The 23,304-nt window shown below is 37.1% G+C and overlaps 1 protein-coding gene and 1 pseudogene across 1 annotated transcript in view; both read left to right on the top strand.

The window, feature by feature from the left end:
* Nucleotides 1–23,304, top strand: part of FCHO2 (FCH and mu domain containing endocytic adaptor 2) — a 143,144-nt gene that overhangs the window by 33,292 nt on the left and 86,548 nt on the right. The window contains exons 3-5 of the mRNA XM_066241450.1: nucleotides 9,315–9,389; nucleotides 13,386–13,527; nucleotides 13,620–13,772. Of these exons, the coding sequence (XP_066097547.1) occupies nucleotides 9,315–9,389; nucleotides 13,386–13,527; nucleotides 13,620–13,772 (370 nt within the window). The remainder of the gene's footprint in view (nucleotides 1–9,314; nucleotides 9,390–13,385; nucleotides 13,528–13,619; nucleotides 13,773–23,304) is intronic.
* On the top strand, nucleotides 14,803–21,342 carry LOC136321051 (Golgi SNAP receptor complex member 1-like; annotated as a pseudogene).

The following is a 23,304-nucleotide window of genomic DNA, read 5'->3' as shown; positions in this document are numbered from 1 at the left end:
GCAATACTAACAGAAATGGTGATAGCAGGCATTCTTGTCTTGTTCCCAGTCTCACATTTCACTCCTAAATATGATATATTTATATTTTTCCTACTATTTATAAAATTATGGCATTTCTTTTTTTTTATACTATTTATGGTAAGGATTTTGTTTTTTCCTCCCCTCCCCTCTCCTCCCCTCTCCTCCCTTTCCTCACTTACCTCCCTTCCCCTCCCGTTCCCCCTTCGTTCCCTCCCTTTCTCTCTCTCTCTTTCTTCTTTCCTTTCTTTTTTGAGGTGGGGAGGCAGGGAGACAGACTCCCGCATACTCCCTGACCAGGATCCACCTGGCCAACCCCCTGCTAGGACGATGCTCTGCCCACCTGGGGTTGTTGCTCTGCAACCCAGCTATTTTAGTGCCTGAGGTGAAGCTATGGAGCCATCCTCAGCACTCAGGGCTAACTTTGCTCGAACAATTTGAGCCATGGCTGCAGGAGGGGGAGAGAGAGAAAGAGAGAGGAAAGTTGAAGAAGCAGATGGTTGCTTCTCCTGTGTGCCGTGACTGGGAATTGAAGCCAGGCCAATCTCTACCACTGAGCCAACTGGCCAGCGTTTCATTTTCTTTTTAATCATGTATTGATTCTGAATTTTGTCAATATATTTTCTGCATCTATTAAGATGATATGTTTTTACTCTCTTTTGTTAACCCCTTATTAATCTGAATTTCATTGAATTTTGAATGTTAAATTACTTTTCCATTTCTGGTATAAAACTGACTTGGTGGAGATATGTTATTCTTTTAATATATTGATTGATTTGCTGCTGTTTTATTCAGGACTTTTGTATGTATATTTTTTTAGTGAGATTGGCTGGGAAATTTCCTTTTTCTGAATGTTATTGTTAGGTTTTGGTATCAAGGTTTGTTGATCTTATAAAATGAGTTGGGGAATATGCCTTATTTTTGTATTTTCTGGAAAATGTTGTGGAAGGTTATAGTTTCTTATGTTTCAAGTATGCTGATAAAGCCAGCTGTGTTTAGAATTGTAGGAAGGTGTTAAATTACATATTTAATTTCTTTAATACATAGTTTTGGACCTATTCCAGTTCTGTAAGTCTGATAAGATACATTATTAAGAAATTTTTCCATTTCATCCAAATTTTCAAATTTATTGGCAAAAGGTTATTCTTAATATCCTCTTATGAACTTTTTAAATGTCTGCATGATCTGTACTGATAACCCATTTTTCATTCCTATGGTGCTTATTTGTACCTTCTTTTTTTCCATTACCAGTCTCATTTAGCATTTCTTGATTTTAATAGTTTTTATAAACAACTAACTTTTGAATTTGTTGATTCTTTTTTTGTGTATTTTCTATTTAATTAACTTTTTTCTTTTGTGTGTGTGTGTGACAGAGACAGAAAGAGGGACAGATAGGGACTGAGAACAGAAGCATCAGTTCTTCATTGAAGCACCTTATTAGTTGTTCATTGACTGCCTTCTCAAATGTGCCTTGATGGGAGGAGGGGAGACTACAGCAGACCAAGTGACCCATTGCTCAATCCAGTGAGTGATCTGGGGTCCAAGCTGGTGAGCTGTGGTAGAACCAGATGAGCCCACACTCAAGCCAGGGACCTTGGAATTTTGAACCTAGGTCCTCTGCATCCCAGTTTGATGCTCTATCTACTGGGCCACCTCCTGGTCAGGCTATTTCATTAACCTTTTGACTTTGTGTTCAATTTGCTATTATTTTGTGTGTGTGTGTGTGTGTGTGTGTGTGTGTGTGACAGAGACACAGAGAGGGACAGATAGGGACAGACAGACAGGAAGGAAGAGAGATGAGAAGCATCAATTCTTCATTGCAGCTCCTTAGTTGTTCGCTGATTGCTTTCTCATATGTGCCTTGACCCGGGGAGGCGGGGGAGGCCACAGCAGAGCAAGTGACCCCTTGCTTAAGCCAGCAACCTTGAGCTTCAAGCCAGCGACCTTTGGGCTCAAGCCAGCAACCATGAGGTCATGTCTATGATCCCATGCACAATCCAGCGAACCAGCTCTTAAGCTGGTGAGCTCATGCTCAAGATGGTGACCTTGGGGCTTCAAACCTGGGTCCTCTTTGTTCCACTCCCACATTCTATTCACTGCACCACCACCTGGTCAGGCTGCTGTTCTTTTTCTTTTATTTATTTTTTTAAGTTTTTTATCTTATTTTTCAAGCTAAAGGAGAGGAGACAGAGAGACAGACTTCCACATGCTCCCTGACTGGGATCTACCTGCAACCCCCATCTGGGGTCGATGCTCTGCCCATCTAGGGCCATGCTTGCAACCGAGCTATTTTTAGCACTTGAGATAGAGGCTCTGGGGAACCATCTTCAGTGTCTGGGGCCAATGCACTCTAATCCATCTAGCCATTAATTGGAAGAGAGAAAGAGAGAAGGGGAGGAGTGGAGAAGCACATGATTGCTTCTCCAGTGTGCCCTGACCAGGAATCGAACTAGGTACATCCACACGGCAGGCTGATGCTCTACCACTGAGCCAACTGGCCAGGGTATGGTTCTTTTTCTAACATTTTGGGCTGGGTGCTTAACTTAATACTTTTCCATCCTTTTACAATATGTTTAAGTCTATAAATATCCCTTAAAAACTGCTTTTGTTGTACACCCTAGTTTGAGAAATAGAATTTTTATTATATTGTTTTAATGGATTTTATTTCATTGTACTTTCTTCCTTGCCTCCTGGGTAATTTAGAAGTGTATTCCTTAATTTCCAAATATATATTAATTTTCAAAAGGTATATTTTTGCCAATATTTACAAGCTTAATTGGAAATACAGTGTGTCTGTAAAGTCATGATGCACTTTTGACCGGTCACAGGAAAGCAACAAAAGACAATAGAAATGTGAAATCTGCACCAAATAAAAGGAAAACTCTCAGTTTCATACCTATTCAGTGCAGTTCAATGTGGGCTTGTGCACAGATTTGTTAGGGCTCCTTAGGTAGCTATCCCATATAGCCTCTATAGACTCGTCACTGACTGATGGCCTACCAGAACAGGGTTTCTCCACCAAATTGCTGGTTTTCTTCAACTGCTTATCCCACCAAGTAATGTTATTCCTATGTGGTGGCGCTTCATTATAAACGCGCCGATATTCACCTTGCACTTTGGGCACGGATTCGAATTTAGCAAGCCACAGAACACACTGAACTTTCCTCTGTATCGTCCACATCTCGACTGGCATGGCCGTGGGCTGCTCCACTGTATACATGGTGTTACATCATCATCTGCACATGCGCACATGCTGCCACATCATCCTACAGAAACTGGGAGGGTTTTCCTTTTATTTGGTGCAGATTTCACATTTCTGTCGTCTTTTGTTGCTTTCCTGTGTCCGGTTAAAAGTGCACCATGACTTTACGGATACACCGTATATGATTGTTTCTGGCTAGGTGGCTCAGTTGAGTGTAACATCTTCCTGCTGCACTGGGGTTTTGCAGTTGGATCCCTTGGTCATGGCACGTACAGGAATCAACTAATGGATGGATGGGTGGGGTAGCGGATCAATGTTTCTCTCTAAAATAATCAGTAAATAAAATAATTGCATTGTGATTGGAGAACATAATCAGTATGATTTTAGTATTTTGAAATTCGTTGACACTTGGTTTATGGACTAAGATAGAGTCACTTTTGATAAATATCTGCATATATCTTATAAATTATATTTTGCATTTGTTGGATATAGGGTGCTATATATACTTATTATGGTAAGTTTGTGAATTCTGTTGTTCATTACTAGTATATCCTCACTGGTGTTTTTTCTTTTTATCCTGCTTATTTTATCAGTTCATAAGAGAGATGTGTTTAAAACCTCTCATTTTGATTGATTTTTGTCTTATTTATTCACATAGTCCTGTCAGTTTTTGCTTTATACAGGGTTGGGCTAAAGTAGGTTTACAGTTGTTTGTATGGAATAATAAAATACAATAATAAAAATACAAAAGTGAACTGTTTTGTATACTCACAACTGTAAACATACTTTTGCCCAACCCTGTATACATGAAGTCATGTTAGTAGGTAGATGTAAATTTAAAACTATTACACCCTCTGGTGAAGTGGAATTTTTATCATTATGTAGTATCCTTTTATATCTGTTGCAGTGTTTTTTTGCCTGGAATTCTACATTTTTGTTCTTTTTTTATTTTTATTTTTTATTTTTCTGAAGTCAGAAACAGGGAGGCAGATAGACTCCCGCATGCGCCCGACCGGGGTCCACCCGGCATGCCCACCAGGGGGTGATGCTCTGCCCATCTGGGGCGTCTCTCTGTTGCAACCAGAGCCATTCTAGCGCCTGAGGCAGAGGCCAAGGAGCCATCCTCAGCGCCCAGGCCAACTTTGCTCCAATGGAGCCTTGGCTGCGGGAGGGGAAGAGAGAGACAAAGAGAAAGGAGAGGGAGAGGGGTAGAGAAGCTGATGGGTGCTTCTCCTGTGTGCCCTGGCCGGGAATCGAACCCAGGACTCCTGCACGCCAGGCCGATGCTCTACCACTGAGCCAACTGGCCAGGGCCAGCATTTTTGTTCTTATAAAGTCTCCAGTTTGCTTTTGGTTAGTTGTTTGCATAGTACATTTATTTTTCTCATTGCTGTGTCCTGGTTGATGGTGCTATAGTTTGCCAGATACTATACTGTTTTAATATTTGTTTTTATTTATTTAACTTCTTTTATATTTTTCCCTCCTCTTTGTTGCCTTTTGGTGTATTTTTTTTTGTATGTGTATGTGTGTGACAGACAGAGAGAGGGACATACAGGGACAGACAGACAGGAAGGGAGAGAGATGAGAAGCATCAATTCTTCATTGAGGCTCCTAAGTTGTTCATTGATTGCTTTCTCATATGTGCCTTGACCTGGGGGCTAAGCAGACCAAGTTAACTCTTGCTCAAGCCAGCAACCTTGGGTTCAGACTGGTGAGTTGTGCTCAAACCAGATGAGCCTGCACTCAAGCTGGTGACCTTGGGGTTTCGAACCTGGGTCCTCCGCATCCCAGTCTGACTGTGCCACCGACTGGTCAGACTGGCCTATGTTTTTTAAAGTATATTTTCTTCTATTAGCTTAGAGGTAATACCCTTATTTACTATTTTAGTGGTTGTCCTAGAGATTATAACATATTTCCTTGACCTATTAACATCCAATAATAATTGTTACTTTTATCCTCTTCCTGAAAATGCAGGAAGGTTACAACACTACCACCTCCTAACATATGCCTTATATACATACAATGTATATTAGGTGTATAACTTTTAATATGATAATTAAAAGTTTTCCACTTTAAAACAACTTTTTATTGTGGAAATATATACTTGTATGCATACAATTTTTGTTTTGTAGTTTTTAACTTTTATTATAGAAAATTTCAAATTTAGTCAAAAATAGAGAAAATATTATAAATTAAGTAAAGAACTATAGTTTCAACAATTATTATTTTCCAGTCTTGTTTAAAGAAGTTCTCTGGCATTAAATTATTACATACACTAGTATTTATGTATATATCTCTAATAGCTAAAAATTTAAAGAATAATATATAAAAAATTATCTAATTTAAAAAATATATTCTAATATTGAACCTAGCTGATTTCTTTTTAGGTTGTTATGTATTCTTCTATATTCTTAGTATTTTTGTATAGTCATTGTTTAGACTTATGAAAACTATTTACTTTTTTCCTAGTATTTTATCCTGGATCATTTTCATTTTGTTTTAAAAACATTTTTTTAATATTCTCTTTAGTGTGAATTTGATGGTGAAGAATTGTCCATTATTGTTAGTCTGATCATATTTTTATTTGAAAAACTTTTTATTATGCTTTTATTATAGACAATTTCAAATTAAAACTTATATATAAGAGTTATGAATTTAATATGATGAACTCCCAAGTTGCAGCCACTGAGATTCAGCAGTATCAAATCATGGACAATCTTATTCTGTCTATCCCATATCAGTATTATTGAATGGTTATGAAGCAAATCTTAAATTCAGAAACATTACATTTTATCCTCTAGCATTTCAAATGTATCTGTAGAAGATATGGGCTTTATAAAAAATTACCACAACATGTTATCTTCTCTAAAAATATTATATTAATTTCTTAGTATTTTTAAAACCTCTTATTCTATAGATCTCCCTACCCAATCTTTAACTTTTGTTTTTGTTGAAGAAACCAGATTATTTGTTCTATAGAGGGTTGCACATCCTGGAATATGCTAATTAAATATTTATGTTTTTATTCAACATTTTTCTTTACCCCTGTATTTCTCATAAATTGTCATTTAAATCAACCAACTTGATCAAATTTAGTTTTATATTTAGACAAGAATACTTAATAGGTGGTGGTATATAATTTCACAGTAGGCATATAATATCTGGTTGTATCTTTTTTGTGGTAATAGCCATTGATTAAATCCATTATTTCATTAGGGATCTTACATTCATTTATATACTGCTCACAAAAATTAGGGGATCAGGGAACATGTAGATACTCCAGTACTTTCAGCCTTTTGTATAGTGAGTGCATTTTCACCAATAAAATAAAAGTTGGTTTTGCATCTCATTTCCATAATCAAACAACTTTCTTTGACTTGTCATTTGCTTTTCTGATGTTCTTGTTTAATAAAAAAAATCAAATGCTTTTTTTTATCACTTCATATTCATTTTGAAATATCCCCTAATTTTTGTGAGCAGTGTATTTTTTCTGGGTATAAAGTTCTGGTTGGTAGATTTAAAAAACAAATGATTTTTTTTAATAATTTTATTTTTTTAATGGGGTGACATCAATAAATCAGGATACATATATTCAAAGATAACATGTCCAGGTTATCTTGTCGTTCAATTATGTTGCATACCCATCACCCAAAGTCAGATTGTCCTCTGTCACCTTCTATAACAAATGATTTTTAAAAGGAGTTTTAAGTTTATAACAAAACTGAGAGGAAGATACAGAGATTTCCCATATGCCCTCTCCACCTATACATGCATAGCTTCCTCCATTATCAACATCACACACTAGAATGCTACTTTTTTTTTTTAATCAAGGATGAATCTGCATTGACATATCTTAATTACCAAAAGAACATAGCTTACCTTGGGGTTCACTCTTAGTATTGTACATTCTGTGAGTTGGACAAATGTGTAATGACACGATTATATCATTATAATGTCATGCAGAGTATTTTCACTGCTTGAAGAATCCTCTGTGCTCTGTTTTGTTGTCTCCATAGTGTTACCTTTTCAGAATGACATATTTTCAGATTGGCTTCTTTCATTTAGTAATATGCATTTAAGGTTCCTACACTTGTAAGCTCATTTCTTTTTAATGCTGAATAATACTCTACTATCTGGATTTAGCAGTTTATTTCTTGTCCTTCCTTCAGCTAATGAAGGATGAGGTTGCTTCCAAATTTTTACAATTATGGAAAAAGCTACTATAAACATTCATGTATAGATTTTTGTGTAGAGTTTTTAGCTCCTTTGGGTAGATAGCAAGAAACAATTTCTGGATTGTAGGATAAAATATTGTAAGAAACTGCCAAGCAGTCTTCCAAAATGGCTGAATCATTTTGAATGTCCACCAGCAATGAGAGTTCCTTTTGTTCCACATCCTTGCCAGTATTTGTTGTCAGGGTTCCAGACTCTGGCCATTTTAATAGGTATGTAGAGGTATCTTATTTTAATTTGCATTTTCCGGATGACATATGCTGTGGAGCATCTTTTCATTTGTTTATTTGGCATCTGCATGTCTTTTATTCTTTCCTTTTTTTTTTTTTTTTTTTTTTTTTTACTTTATTCATTTGAGAGAGGAGAGGGAGAGAGAGAGAGAGGAGAGACAGAGAGAGAGAAGGGGGGAGGAGCTGGAAGCATCAACTCCCATATGTGCCTTGACCAGGGAAGCCAGGGTTTCAAACCGGCGACCTCAGCATTTCCAGGTTGACGCTTTATCCCACTGCGCCACCACAGGTCAGGCTTATTCTTTCCTTTTTTTAAAATAATGTTTTTATTTTATTTATTTTTAGCAGGAGAGAGACAAATAGGAAAGGAGAGAGTTGAGACACATCAACTCATAGTTGTAGCACTTTAGTTGTTTGTTGATTACTTCTCATACATGCCTTAATTGGGGCTCCAGGTGAGCCAGAGACCCCTTACTCAAGCCAGCGACCTTGGGCTCAAGTCAGTGGCCATGGGATCCTGTTGATGATCTCACGCTCAAGCTGGTGACCTTGAGGTTTCGAACCTGGACCTCAGCATCCCAGGTTGACACACTATCCACTGTGCCACCACTGGTCAGGCACAATCTCTTTTGGAGAGGTGTCTGTTAAGGTCTTTGACCCATTTTTTAAATTAAGCTTTTTCTTATTGTTGAATGTCGAGAGTTCTATATTTGAGATAATGTTTCTTTTCAGGTATCTTTTACTAATAGTTCTTCCAGTTTGACTTGTCTTCTCATTTTCTTGATAATGTCTTTCACAGAGTAGAAGTTTACATTTTAATCAAGTCCAACTTAAGAATGATTTCTTTCATGGATCATGTCCTTGGTGTTATATCTAAAAAGCATCACTATACCCAAGGTCAGCTAAGTTTTCCCCTGTATTATCTAATAAGAGTTTTATAGTTTTGCAGTTTACTTTTTTGTCTTTGATTTTCAGCAGTTTTACTATGATGTGAGTAGGTGTAAGTATCTATTTATGCTCTTAAGGTTTGTTGGGCTACTTGGAGTTGTGGTTTGGTATCTTTTGTCAGTTTTAGAAAATACTCCATTTTTATCTCTGTGGATATTTTTCTGACTCATTCTTTCTTTTTTTATACCTGATAGACTTTTTTTTGCTTTGTCCTTTATTTTTCTGCTCTGTTTTACATTCTTTTGTCTCTCTGAGCTTATTCCAGGAGATTCTTTTTTACTGATTCTCACTGCAGTGTATTGCTATTAAACCTCATCCATTGAGAATACTAAGTTTTGTATTTTTTAAGTATAGAATTTGTATTTTTAAAAGTTTGCTGTTTTCTTCCATTTTTTAAAAATTATTTCTAGTTCTCTATGGAAATCTTTGATTTAATCTACTATAAGTCTAAGTTTTATAATCTCAACTTTTACAACATTGTTAGTTTGTTCCAGTTGGTTTTTTGTTCATCTTGTCTTGTCTCCTTATGTCTCTGGTAGTTTTATGAATCTGTATAAGGCATTCATATAGGATATACTGTATAACTGGATTTATCTTTTTGTTTCTACAGTTTTAATTGTAGTTTGATAACTTTGCTAATAATATTAAATAAGAGATATTGTAATGAAAATTTGATTTAACAGAGCTACAATAGAAGAGGCGTACTCCAGGTCGATGACAAAACTAGCAAAATCTGCAAGCAATTATTCACAACTTGGGTGAGTTAATTTCTTTGGATAACTCTTTTTCATTGTTGATTTAGGCAAAGTTCTTCAGAATATTAGGTTTCATTGAGGATATAATAATTCGTAAATTAAAATATATAATGTGTTTATTTAAAATGTATATGTCAATATATTATAGACTTGATTGAAAATATAATTGAACTTGCTGAATTAATACAAAGTATGTGAAACATTTTTTTCCTCTTTATTAAACAATGTAGTCATTTAAGAATGTAATTTGGTGGTTATAAATGTTGTATGTAATGCATGCTTTTCTGCTTTTCTATAGGTTCATTTAAATTCTGCTGAGTGATTTTTAAAAACTCATTTACACTATTGAAATGTTAAAATGTATTAAAATGCCTCATGATTTTTGTTGTTTTTATTCTTTGTATTTTTCCGAAGTTAGAAGTGGGGAGGCAGTCAGATTCCCGCATGCGCCCGACTGGGATCCACCCGGCATGCCCACCAGAGGGCAATGCTCTGCCCATTTGGGGTCTTGCCCCATTGTGGCTGGAGCCATTCTAGTGCCTGAGGCCAAGGCCATGGAGTCATCCTCAGTGCCCGGGCCAACTTTGCTCCAGTGGAGCTTTGGCTGTGGGAGGAGAAAAGAGAGATAGAAAGAAGAGGAGGAGAGGTGGAGAAGCAGATGGACGCTTCTTCTGTGTGCCCTGATTCCCTGTCTGGGAATCAAACCTAGGACTTCCACACACCAGGCCCACACTCTACCACTGAGCCAACCGGCCAAGGCTTTTATGATTTTTATGGACTATCATGAAATCTTTTAAGAATTTGTGTTGAAGAAATGTATTATTTGAAAAATGAATACTAATAATAAGAATATATTTAAAATGAGATGTACTCATAGTCATAATAACTCTGGGAAGAATGGTTGTATAATTTGAACCATGACAACTCTGGAAGGACACTTAATCTGATTAATTACCTAAATTTGGAGAGAGGTTGTATTTTAGCTCAGATGGGAAAATAATTTGTCTTAACATTTATAAAGGTTTTTATAGTGATATTTAGAAAAAGATCACTCTGTATATGGGTTTCTGATGAATCTGTGACTCCCCTGAAATTTTAGGTAAAATTTTGTGTAAGTATTATTAACTCATATTTCTGATGAAGAGGGTCTAGACCAGTTATAAAGTTGACATATGTCTTAGTGATTCAAAAAACTGATTAAGAATGACTATGTTATGAAAATATTCTCTAGTGTCATTAAGTGAGTTTCAATAAAAAATCTCCCTACTTTGTGGCCTGAATCAAGAGGAATTAGACTCTTCATCCACAGGTAAGTGACACTTGTCCATTATATAAATGCTGACAGCCACAGCTGAGAGGACCTTTTGTAGCTATGTACACTGGCTGGGAAGGATGGGGAGCTATCACCTTTTTCATCTAGAAGAGAGCAGGGACTGGTAGTTGGTTACTTTGGTTTTTTTCCTCCCAGTTCTCCAATTCTTTCCCCTCTACTCCCTTGATATAACCTCATTATTCCTCCTTTTTCCCATCTCCTCTCTTTTCTGGTAGCCTCCTATTTCTAGAGCCTTCATTTAAACAGGCTTCTTCTAATGCATTATTTCTTTTTTATTCACCACAGTAGAAGGGTCCGAAAGTAACTAAAATAACAGAAGCTAGCTTTACCCAATTGGCATGGTTTAATTATAGGAAATTCTAACTTATTTTTAATCACTAGGTGGGAGATATACAAAACATGGACTGATTTCAGCTGTGTTTCCTGATAATGAAGTTACTGACAATATTTCTGTCTTTGCAATGTGTGCTTCTCATAAATAATAGGGGATATCTTATTTTTTGTTAATGTCATCTCAGGAGCATAAAGATATAAAATATTTTTTTTTTTAATTTTTTTTTTTTTTTACTTATTTACTTTTTTAGATTTTTTTTTTTATTCATTTTTATTAGAGAGAGAGGGGAGAGAGAGAGAGGGAGAGATAGAGAGAGAACAGGGGGAGGAGCAGGAAGCATCAACTCCCATATGTGCCTTGACCAGGCAAGCCCAGGGTTTTGAACCGGCGACCTCAGCGTTCCAGGTCGACAGTTTATCCACTGCGCCACCACAGGTCAGGCAAGATTTAAAATATTAATGCTTTTGTTTACTGATGTGTAATCTATTTAGGCAAGAAATCGAATTTTACCTTTCTGTATTTAGTTGCATTTACACATATTTTAGATTTGTCAGTTTTCTTTCTTAGTGTTCTTTATACATTTATATCTATCACTTGACCACAGAAAAGTTGTATATATCAAACTTTTGTAAGTAGAATATTTGAAATTCCTTAAAGAACCCGATATTTATAGAAATCTGCTGTTGACTTGTTTTTCACTATAAAGAATCTTTGGTGTAAAGTAAAGGGACACCCTTGTTTTACCTGCTTTGTGAAGTCTAGATTACCATGTATCAGGTTTACAAGAAGTGATATACAAGTCTTTTGATGCTGTAGTGAGTGGATACATTTCAGGTATCTTTTTCTTCTTGTGAAAATTTCCATCTAACTACTTGCCAGATTTAGTTCTGATGAGATTTTTAAAGTCTGAAGTAAGATTTAATCAGAACAATCCTAAATATTTTAATAATCCTCTGAACTTCTTTACTATTGCTCAAAACGAGCATAGTTAGCTTTTCTAATGGGTAGGAAATATATTATTGGCACAGAGTACATATTAGGATAAGTAATTTCTTTTTCTATCCTATTGACTTAGTGCTCACTGCTGCTATTTGTTTTGTTTTCTGTTAGTTTTGTCATAGAACAAAACAAGTGCTGTTGAAAATAACTTAGGAACTACCTGAGGAAAGCATAGGGTAAAATTATTCTTAGGTCATTCTCTTTTGATCAGATTAGTTTAAACTAACCATTGACACCCAAACTTACTATCTAAGCTATGATAACATACTAAGTAATTCTTGGAAGAACTTGAACCTGCTGAAAATATTAAATCATCAATATTGAGGAAAGGTGGTAAGAAAGTATGTCATGCATCTGAACCATGTGGTGAAATGGAACTCTCTTAGTATTTGTTGAAGTACACAGATAGATAAAATTATAATGTCTTCCCCAAATTTCAGATAATAGTTTAGAAATAATTCGTATATAATTTTTAATGATACTAAAAAGACGTTAAAAAATCATGTGCGTTAACTTTTGCATGTTTAAATTCAAAGGAACTTTTATTTTTGATGAAGTGGTTTTTTTTGTTTGTTTTTGTTTTATTTATTTTTTTACAGAGACAGAGAAAGAGTCAGAGAGAGGGATAGACAGGGACAGACAGACAGGAACGGAAAGTGATGAGAAGCATCAATCATCAGTTTTTCGTTACGACACCTTAGTTGTTCATTGATTGCTTTCTCATATGTGCCTTGACCACGGGCCTTCAGCAGACCGAGCAGCCCCTTGCTGGAGCCAGCGACCTTGGGTTTAAGCTGGTGAGCTTTGCTCAAGCCAGATGAGCCCGTGCTCAAGCTGGCGACCTCGGGGTCTCGAACCTGGGTCCTCTGCATCCCAGTCCGATGCTCTATCCACTGCGCCACCACCTGGTCAGGCTGATGAAGCGTTTTAAATGGAGCACTAAATAGTCTAAATTAAAATTCGATAATAAGTTAGTTTTTAATACTAGGCAGTGATTAAAAATGATTCTGATACAAGTCTAAATAGCCAGATCAGCTCAGAAAATAATACAATATAATTAAGTGAAGGACAGGGCCAGATATATGGTAAGTAGTTAACCCATTTCTATATACCTGAGGTCCAGAAATATTTTAATTATTTAATTTATTTAATTATTTAATCAACTAAATTTAAAAAGTAAAGTCAGTTTTTCAGTCATTTAATTTTTAATTTATTTTAATTTTGCCTAATTAAAATTTCTGATATATTACTGTATTTAATTCTACTAGATCTATTTTGAAGCCTTAAACTTTTTTTCTTTCAGTAAATTATTTCCATGTTTTGTTTTTCTTAGAACATTTTCACCAATGTGGGATGTGTTCAAAACATCTACAGAGAAATTAGCTAATTGTCACTTGGATCTTGTTAGAAAATTACAAGAATTAATAAAGGAAGTTCAGAAGTATGGAGAAGAACAAGTAAAGTCTCATAAAAAGGTACCAATATTTTCTTGCTAAAGAATTGATTGGTCAGATATTGAGTGCTTTACAGTTTGATTGTTTTTGATGAATCATTTCATACCAAACAGACTAAAGAAGAAGTTGCAGGAACTCTGGAAGCGGTTCAAACCATTCAGAATATAACTCAGGCCCTCCAAAAATCCAAGGAAAATTATAATGCCAAGTGTGTAGAACAGGAACGTTTGAAAAAGGAAGGAGCTACACAAAGAGAAATAGAAAAGGTAATTATAATAAAAAAATAATTTTTCTGTGGTTTCAAAGCAGTCATATACAAAATGCATTTAAATCTCCAAACACTCAAGAATGATCTTGTATTTATTTATTTTTTTAAATTTTTATTTATTTATTTATTTATTTATTTTACAGAGACCGAGAGTGAGTCAGAGAGAGGGATAGACAGGGACAGGCAGACAAGAACGGAGAGAGATGAGAAGCATCGATCATTAGTTTTTCATTGCATGTTGCAACACCTTAGTTGTTCATTGATTGCTTTCTCATATATGCCTTGACCATGGGCCTTCAGCAGACCAAGTAATTCCTTGCTGGAGCCAGCGACCTTGGGTTCAAGCTGGTGGGCTTTTTGCTCAAACCAGATGAGCCCGCACTCAAGCTGGCGACCTCAGGGTCTCGAACCTGGGTCCTCTGCATCCCAGTCCGATGCTCTACCCACTGCGCCACTGCCTGGTCAGGCTGAGCTCGTATTTAAGATGAAGACACTGTCCCTCTCCCTCTGAATATTAGTGATATACCTCTGTGAAACAGAAGTAGGTTTGCAAAATATGTTGTGTATGGTAAATAGATTAGTACAAACATTAAAAAGAATGATTTCTTTTAGCCACTGACACTTTACAGGATGTATTTATGATAAGATAATTGATGAAATACTGCTTGGTTTAAGATTTAACAGTGAGGTAAACATTTTTTTGAAGGAAGACTTTGGTATGTTTAGAAAGATGTAGAACTTGAAGATAAGCTTTAAATATAGGCTGTGGTCAATTTGTTGCTGACTTTGAACACATTTATGTAGTATTGTGGTAAACCACAACCTTTTCCCCACGCATGTTTTAATTGAAAGTAGGTCCCCCCCCCCTTCAAAACAGTTTAACCATTCATTTGTTTGATGTGGTATAGTTTCTATTAGGAATGAGCCATAAGAACTGATAATTTTGAAAGCTTTGTAAAGTACTTGAAATATCTAGTTTAAAAAAAAACAGTGACCATATTACAATTAAAATAATTATAAAAGTTTGTATGCATGGGCAGAAACTGGAAGATACTATAGAAAAATCGAAACAGTTGATGGAATTCTGGGTAATATATTTCTTTCTTTTTTTTTCTCCTCTTTTTTTTATCTTCTTTTCCAAATGAGAGGTGGGGAGACAGATAGACTCCTGCACCCCACTGGGATCCACCTGACAACCCCTATCTGGTGCTGGTGGTCTGCCCATCTGGGGCAATGTTCACAATTGAACTATTTTTAGTGCCTGAGGCAGAAGCTCCATAGAGCCATCCTCAGTGCCTGGATCCAATGTACTCGAACCAATTGAGCCATGGCTTTGGGAGGAGAAGAGAAAGAAAGAGAGAGAAGGGGGAAAGGGTGGGGTAGAGAAGCAAATGGTCACTTCTCCTGTGTGCCCTGACCAGGAATCAAACCTGAGACATCCACATGCTGGGCCAACACTCTACCACTGAGCCAACCTGCCAGGACCTGTAATATTTTTTATTTAATAAATAAAAATTGGGAGGTGGAGAAAGACGAGGCATAGTAAGTTCTCAGTTTTAAAATATCCTCCATTCCAGAAATAGCAATTATGAATAAAATATAAAAAGAGAAAACAAAATAAATAGCAGGGTCCAAAAAGAATACTACCTGTGAATCAGAAATAGAATAGAAACCTGAAGTGGTATGTAGAGATTGATTACACAGGTTTGTTGGACTCAAAGTCCTAATTTAGGCAGTGAATTTTGGCTTTTGTGTGGTAAAGGGGACTGAATGTTCCATACGTAAGATAATCACATTGACCAGCAATGACTAGGAGGATCTCAGGAAACAAGCTCAACAGGTGGAAAATGAACTTGACCTAAAACTAGTTTCCTTCGGTAAACTATGTACAAGTTATAGTCACAGCAGTGCCCAAGATAGAACACGTGATAGGTATAGCTCTGACCAACACCCCTTTTAAATTGGTCAAGCCAAGAGAGAATGTTTGAAACATGGTATATGAGATTGAACAGCTTTTGTCAAGGCTTACAGGAGTAAATGATAAGATGACAGACTATACCAACAGTGCGGCTGTCCTTTCCTTGAATGCAGTGCTGATACATACACTACAGTGTCATAGAGACATATATTGCAGGATTATTCACATGAATTACATAAAACCAAAGCAAAATTTATGGCATTATGGGAAAGGGAGAATCACATGGGATCTGTACAAAAGGATACTGAGTCACATAAAAGTGGCCTGGAGTAAACAACAGAAGAACTGAACTATTTTTGAAAGAGCATGAAATACCTTTGAAACTCAGATCATCAGATAGAAGAGACAGTAAGTACTGCTGTGGCAACAAAAGAGAATTTGACTTTACAGAGAAGAATGTTAAAGGCGATTCAGTACAAAATGAACACTTGGACCAATCATTTTCCTTGCTATGAACAGCCTGATTCAGGGAGTCCACTTTAGGGAGTAGAGATACTCATTAATTAGAAAAGTTGGAACTGAAAATATGGTTTTTGAAATAAAATTTAAAAAAAGAAATAGAAGACATGTTAGCTCAGTGGTAGAGTGTCAGCCTGGCATTTGGAAGTGACAGGTTTGATTTCCGGTCAGGGCACACAGGAGAAGCAACCATCAGCTTCTCTCCCCCACCCCCATATTTTTCTCTCTCTCTTTCCCTCCCATAGCCATGGCTTGAATTGCCTGAGCAAAAAGTTGGCCTGGGGTGCTGAGTATGGCTCCATAGCCTTGCCTGCAGTACAAAAATAGCTCGGTTGCCAAGCAACGACGGAACAGTGGCCCAGATGACAGAGCATTGGCTGGTAGGGGGCTTATGAGGTGGATCCTAGTTCGGGTGCATGTGGGAGTCTGTTTCTCTCCCTACCTCACTTAATTAAAAAAAAAAGAAAGGAATAGAGAAGACAAACATGGGACTTGATATAGTCAAAGAGATAATCTGGAAGATAGAACACGCCAGAATATAAAGCAAAGAAATAAAGATTACTAACATTCATCTAATATAAATTTCAGAAGGAAAAAGTGGAGAGAATGGTGGGCAGGTAGTATTTGAATTTAACAGTTGAGAATTTTTCAGAATTGAAGAAATTGAAGAGTCCTCCAATTTTCAGTACAGTCTTGCCATTAAGCATGTTAAATAAAGATAAAATCAGACCCAGATACCAAAGGTAAAGAGATTATTAAAAGCTACTAGTATTTTTTTCCCCTCACATCTCTGAAATCAAAATGTGTCTTCAGTTAAATGGTATCATAAAATCACTGTTGTTAAGGTAATGTTTTGCGGTGTGGTTTCATTGCTCAAGCAAACTTAGTTGTTCTACCAGGTGGCATGATTGGACAACTCCAATACTTTGATGCTTCAGTTAATGGATCATTTTAAGACCAGTTGAGGAAGGAATAGTTCCTATTGTTGTCTGGAAACCTTTTGTTGAGATCTTTTGGCAAGATCAAGAAAATGTATGCTCCATGTTTGGAAGAAAATCTGGAGATAATAGTAGAACACTTAAGAAACGCTGTCAATAATGCTCTTGATGACATTGAGAATAATATGTATATGTGTAGGAAAAAACCAACTTCAGTGATCCCTGAATTGGAAAGTAATTGAAAAGAGCCAGAATCAGAATATGAAGATTTAGGAGTACCTCTAACCATTTATTTTCCTTTCCTTCTTATTCTGTATCACATAGGAGTGATATAGAATAAAATTTACCTCTGAGGAAGTCTAAAAGAGCTCTTTTAATAACTATAAAATAAAAAAAATTTAAGTTATAAGAAAGCCTTATTTCATGGTTTAGTTGACAGCATTTTCATTTTAGTGGTACACACAATAATGATGTGCTTTACCATTAATGGTGTATTAGATCTAGTAGTAGCCAAATATGTACATTAGGCATAACTACTAAAAGAAGTAGAGTAATAAATTTCCTAAATTAGCAAAAAGAAGAGGATATTAAAATTTATCATTAAGAAGAAAGAAGCAAATAGAGCAAAGTAAGAGTACACAGAAAACTCAGAACAAGTCAAAATAAGTCTAAATACACCAGTAACTATAACATAAATAAATAAGACTTGTAATTTTATGTGTGTGTGTGTGTGTGTGTGTGTGTGTGTCAGAGACACAGAGAGAGTCAGAGAAAGAGACAGATAGGGACAGACAGACAGGAAGGGAGGGAGATGAGAAACATCAATTCTTTGTTGCGGTTCCCCAGTTCATTGATTGCTTCCTCACATGCGCCTTGACCGTGGGGCTACAGCAGACCGAATGACCCCTTGCTCGAGCCAGCGACCCTGGGCTCAAGCTGGTGAGCCTTGCTCAAACCAGATGAACCCACACTGAAGCTGGCAACCTCAGGGTCCCGAACCTGGGTCCTCCATATCCCAGTCCAACGGTCTATCCATTGTGCCACCACCTGGTCAGGCTGTAATTATAAATTTGGTTGTCAAATTTGGGGGGAAATCTTATAAAACAACTTTACTTTTTTGGCAAGAGGAGAATGTTTCGTATAATGAGACTATTCAGCAGCTTAAATAAATGGTTAAAATAAATAAAAGGGTAAAACGCGAAAAAAAATACTGGAGGTGGAGGACTGGATGGAATCTTGAAGCTAGGTTCATGGGATTTATTACCTTTTTGTGTGTGTACTCTAAGATTTCTGTTACAAAAGTAAAAGATTAACACTCTAGCTACTGTGCCACCACACACTGGTCAGGCAAGGGTGCCTTTTTTCTTACTGTTCTGCTCAGAGGTGATGTCATACTAGACAGTTAGTGGGTCTCTGATTCAGATATATTTAAATCCAAGTCCTAAGTAAATAATTTATTTTGGCCTGTAATAAGCTTTTTATTAATATGAATGTAGATTTTTAAAAAGTCTGCATAGATCTTTGAACCATTTTTCCTTTGGTAAATTTAAAAACAAATACTTATTATGATGATGTAATATATGTCTTACCCTCTCTCACAGACCCCCTTTTTTTAAAAGATCTATTTATTGAGTTTTAGAGAGAGGAGAGAAAAAGAGAAAGAGGGAGTAGAGGAGCAGGAAGCATCAATTCATAGTAGTTGTTTCTCGTATGTGTCTTGACTGGGTAATCCCGGGGTTTTGAACTGGTGACCTCAGCGTTCCAAGTCAATGCTTTATCCACTGTACCATCAAAGGTCAGGCACAGATCTTTCTCTTTATAAAACACCATTTACAAGGCACTCATGTTTGTGGACTCTGACGAAGTACTTATTTTATATGTCTATATTTGCTTCAGAGGACTTTATTGTAAAAATTATAGGCTCTTTGGCCCTGGCCGGTTTGCTCAGCGGTAGAGCGTCGGCCTGGCGTGTGGAAGTCCCGGGTTCAGATTCCCAGCCAGGGCACACAGGAGAAGCACCCATCTGCTTCTCCACCCTTCCCCCTCTCTTTTCTCTCTATCTCTCTCTTCTCCTCCCGCAGCTAAGGCTCCATTGGAGCAAAGTTGGCCCAGTGCTGAGGATGGCTTCCTGGCCTCCCCCTTAGCACTAGAATGGCTCTAGTCGCATTGGAGCAGTGCCCCCGATGGGCAGAGCATCACCCCCTAGTAAACTTGCCGGTTGGATCCCAGTCTGGAGCATGCAGGAGTCTGTCTGCCTCCCAGCTTCTCATTTCAGAAAAATACAAAAAAAAAATAATTATAGGCATTTAAACAGAAACATTTCTAGGAGTATATCAGTAAATTTATTTGTAATGGTCTAATAAATAAGATGGAAGACTTATCAATTGGTAATCTGTTAAAAACCCATCTTTTATTTCTGAGAAGGAATGTAGCTATTACTTTTAAACCATAATTTCCTCATTTAAAAACAAATGCTCCAACTTCCCTTTTAGTAATGACTTTACAAAAGTGGTTTTTTACTACTAGAACATTTCATTTCTAAAATTCTAAGAATTTATGGTATTACTGAGCATATGTACTATTTAGAAAGTTATTTTGCTTAATATAGTATTACTGTATAGTTGATTCCAATGAGAGATGTTTCTTGCTTTAAAAAAATGTAGATGTTCCCAATTCAGTTACCTTCTAAACTTGCTTCTACTTCCTTTAATATGACCGTACATTTTCTTTAAATTTGTTATCATTATTTAAAATACCTGTGAGTCAACAAAATTGTTTTATTACCAAGTACTTTTTTTGTTCAGTTTTTCAAGATGTTTTTTTAAGTTGGTTCTGGAATTTTTTTTTTTTTAATTTTTTTTTTTTCCTGAAGTTGGAAACAGGGAGGCAGTCCGACTCCCACATGCGCCTGACCAGGATCCACCCGGCACCCCACCAGGGGGTGATGCTCTGCCCATCCGGGGCGTCGCTCTGTTGCAACCAGAGCCATTCTAGCGCCTGAGGCAGAGGCCATGGAACCATCCCCAGCGCCTGGGCCATCTTTGCTCCAATGGAGCCCTGGCTGCAGGAGGGGAAGAGAGAGACAGAGAGGAAGGAGAGGGGGAGGGGTGGAGAAGCAGATGGGTGCTTCTCTTGTGTGCCCTGGCCGGGAATCGAACCCGGGATTTCCAACAGCTGATATAAAAATGTTAGAACTTACAAAGGGTATCTTTCTTTCTTCATGCTTCCAGATAAGATAAATAAAAATTTACAGTTCCCTGTTACCAGAAAGTATGTTCCAAAAGACTAATTGTTCAAAATTCTGGTTAGATCTAGCTGTCAATCTTTGAGATGAAGACAGTAATTTCATTTTTATTTTCTTCTTCTTTTTTTTCCAAGTGAGAGGAAGGAGGAAGAGAAGTAGAGAGACTCCTGCATGCACCCTAACTGGATCTACCCAGCCACCCCTCTCTGGGGCCTATGCTCTGCCCATCTGGGACCATCCTCCCAGCCAAGCTATTTTTAGCACTTGAGGCAGAGACTCCAGGGAGCCATCCTCAGTGCCTTGGGCTCTTGGGCTGATGTGCTCTAACCAATGGCGCTGTGGCTGTGAGAAGGCGGGGGGGGGGGGGGGGGGGGGGGGGGGGGGGGGGGGGGGAAGAAAAGGGAGGGGTAGGAGTAGAGAAGCAGATGGTTGTTTCTCCTGTGTGCCCTGCCTGGGAATCGAACCTGGGACATCCATATACCAGGCTGATGCTTTACCACTGAGCCAACCGTCCAGAGCCAAGACAGTAATTTCATGGTCAGAAGTAGTGAACAAATAAGTTTGTATGCCAAAGTGAGTGTCTAGACCAAGATTTATGATGAGAATATTGTAAGGGAAGAAAGTTATAAAAATGCGGTGCTTTAAAAAGTTTTAATTAATATTTTTATCCCTCTTAAATTAGTAAAGATTTGAGTACCAGAATTAGAATATTAGAGACTATTTGAGTAGAGGAGGAGAGAATGATGTTTTAGGAACTTCCTCCCATCTCTTAAAATCCTGTAATTTTATTTGTAGTGAATAATGTGAAATAATTACTTTGTTTACATTCTAGAGATATACTTTAGATCTGTGGTTTTCAACGTTTTTACACTTGGGAACTGGTGAAAATAGAATTATTTTGGGGACTACTAAGGCAGAAATCACCATAAGCATAAGCGAATTTGACTAAAATCACTGATTGGGTCTGTGATCTTCATACAAACATAAGAATGATTAACTCTTTCAAGGACCAGCCTGAAATTTCTGGCTGTAAGTGGTCCACAGACTGGAGGTTGTAAAACACTGTTATAGATCTCCTATAAGAAGTAATGTTTCTCCAGTCATCTTTTATTTTTATTAGATTATACATTCCATATGAGTGAGAAACCATAATTGTATTGTCCACAACACAGCAAATCTGTTTACTTAGAAAAATAATCATTATAGCAAAATATCATTTGAATTTTCCTGTTTATAAGTAAAATTAAAATTAAGTGTTTATTTTAGATATAAGTTGTAGACTAGTTTCTTACCTTTTTTAATAGTTTGTTCAAATATTTTTCTGATTGATTGTTAGATTATGAAGTTATAATTTGCCTGTAATAGTAAATAAGTATTTTCTTTCCCACCATGTACCTGCCATGTGCTAGATGTTATGAAGGTTATTAAAGGCTAAATACATAGTATTTCCTTCTGTTTTCAGGAAGCTTTCTTCTTTTGGGGGAGCCAGGACAGATTGAATAGTGTAGAACAACAGGTTAGAGAGATATTTTAATGTAGGTTAGAGGGGGAGATATTTTGTATAGAACCTATAAAAGAAAACAGGACAGAGTCCAAGAAATAAATTACTTTTAAAAAGTATTAGCCCTGGCCGGTTGGCTCAGCGGTAGAGCGTCGGCCTAGCGTGCGGAGGACCCGGGTTCGATTCCCGGCCAGGGCACACGGGAGAAGCGCCCATTTGCTTCTCCACCCCTCCGCCGCACTTTCCTCTCTGTCTCTCTCGTCCCCTCCCGCAGCCAAGGCTCCATTGGAGCAGAGATGGCCCGGGTGCTGGGGATGGCTCTGTGGCCTCTGCCCCAGGCGCTAGAGTGGCTCTGGTCGCAACATGGCGACGCCCAGGATGGGCAGAGCATCGCCCCCTGGTGGGCAGAGCGTTGCCCCTGGTGGGCGTGCCGGGTGGATCCCGGTCGGGCGCATGCGGGAGTCTGTCTGACTGTCTCTCCCTGTTTCCAGCTTCAGAAAAATGGAAAAAAAAAAAAAAAAAAAAAAAAAGTATTTACACCATCATTATTGTTATGTTTATGGGGAATTTTCTGTTTTTATGAATTTCCTTTCAAATTGCAAATATCACTAGGAATGATTTCAGATCATGTCTTTATCAATTGCTGACACACAGATTATTAGGCACCAGGGAAAAAGAGTAAGTATTAGGATGAGAAACTGGAAAAGAAAGAGCCACCAGTGGGACTGCATCATTTTGCCAGATTGTGTCATTAAAAAATCACTTTGTGAACTGTAGGCTGCACAGTCTGAAAATTTAGGTGGTTGAAAGAAGAAACTAAAGTCTTGGCAAAAAAAAATCCAAAGTAAACCTTGATAACCATGACATTAAATATGTTTGTAAAATACTAGCAAACTTGGCTGTCTGGGTTTCTTGTGAAGGTACTTATAAGTAAATGTTAAATATTTATCTCATTTAATTGTTATGTGAACCAGGCCAGGTTATTAGAGAAAGGTATAGTAACAATAGTATAAAATAATGTGAAATTGGAGAAAGAGTAAAAAAAAAAGAGCCATAGGAGCAAACTAGAAAATCATTATAGCCACTTACTTTAGGGGTACAGAGCCTTAGATATAATAGCAAATGTAATGTTATATGTTCCTGATTATATTCCTTTTAGAAACTATAATAATAGCTGATACCATTTATTTTTTGTAGGTTAAACTGTATGCAGAACCCTGTCACAAGCATTTTACCAGATGTACATTTAATCATTACCAAAGCTCTAAAAATAGGTGGTAGTGTCCCATTTTAGGAATGAAAGAGAACTATGTATATAAAGTTCAAAGACAAAGTCAAATGGATAATAAATGATAGAGCCAGAATTTGAATCCTATTTCTTCTAGGTCCAAAAACCAGTTTTCTTTACAT

The sequence above is a fragment of the Saccopteryx bilineata genome, chromosome 1 (assembly GCF_036850765.1).
Source record: "Saccopteryx bilineata isolate mSacBil1 chromosome 1, mSacBil1_pri_phased_curated, whole genome shotgun sequence".
NCBI classification, from domain to species: domain Eukaryota; kingdom Metazoa; phylum Chordata; class Mammalia; order Chiroptera; family Emballonuridae; genus Saccopteryx; species Saccopteryx bilineata.
This window is presented reverse-complemented; position numbering and strand designations above follow the sequence as displayed.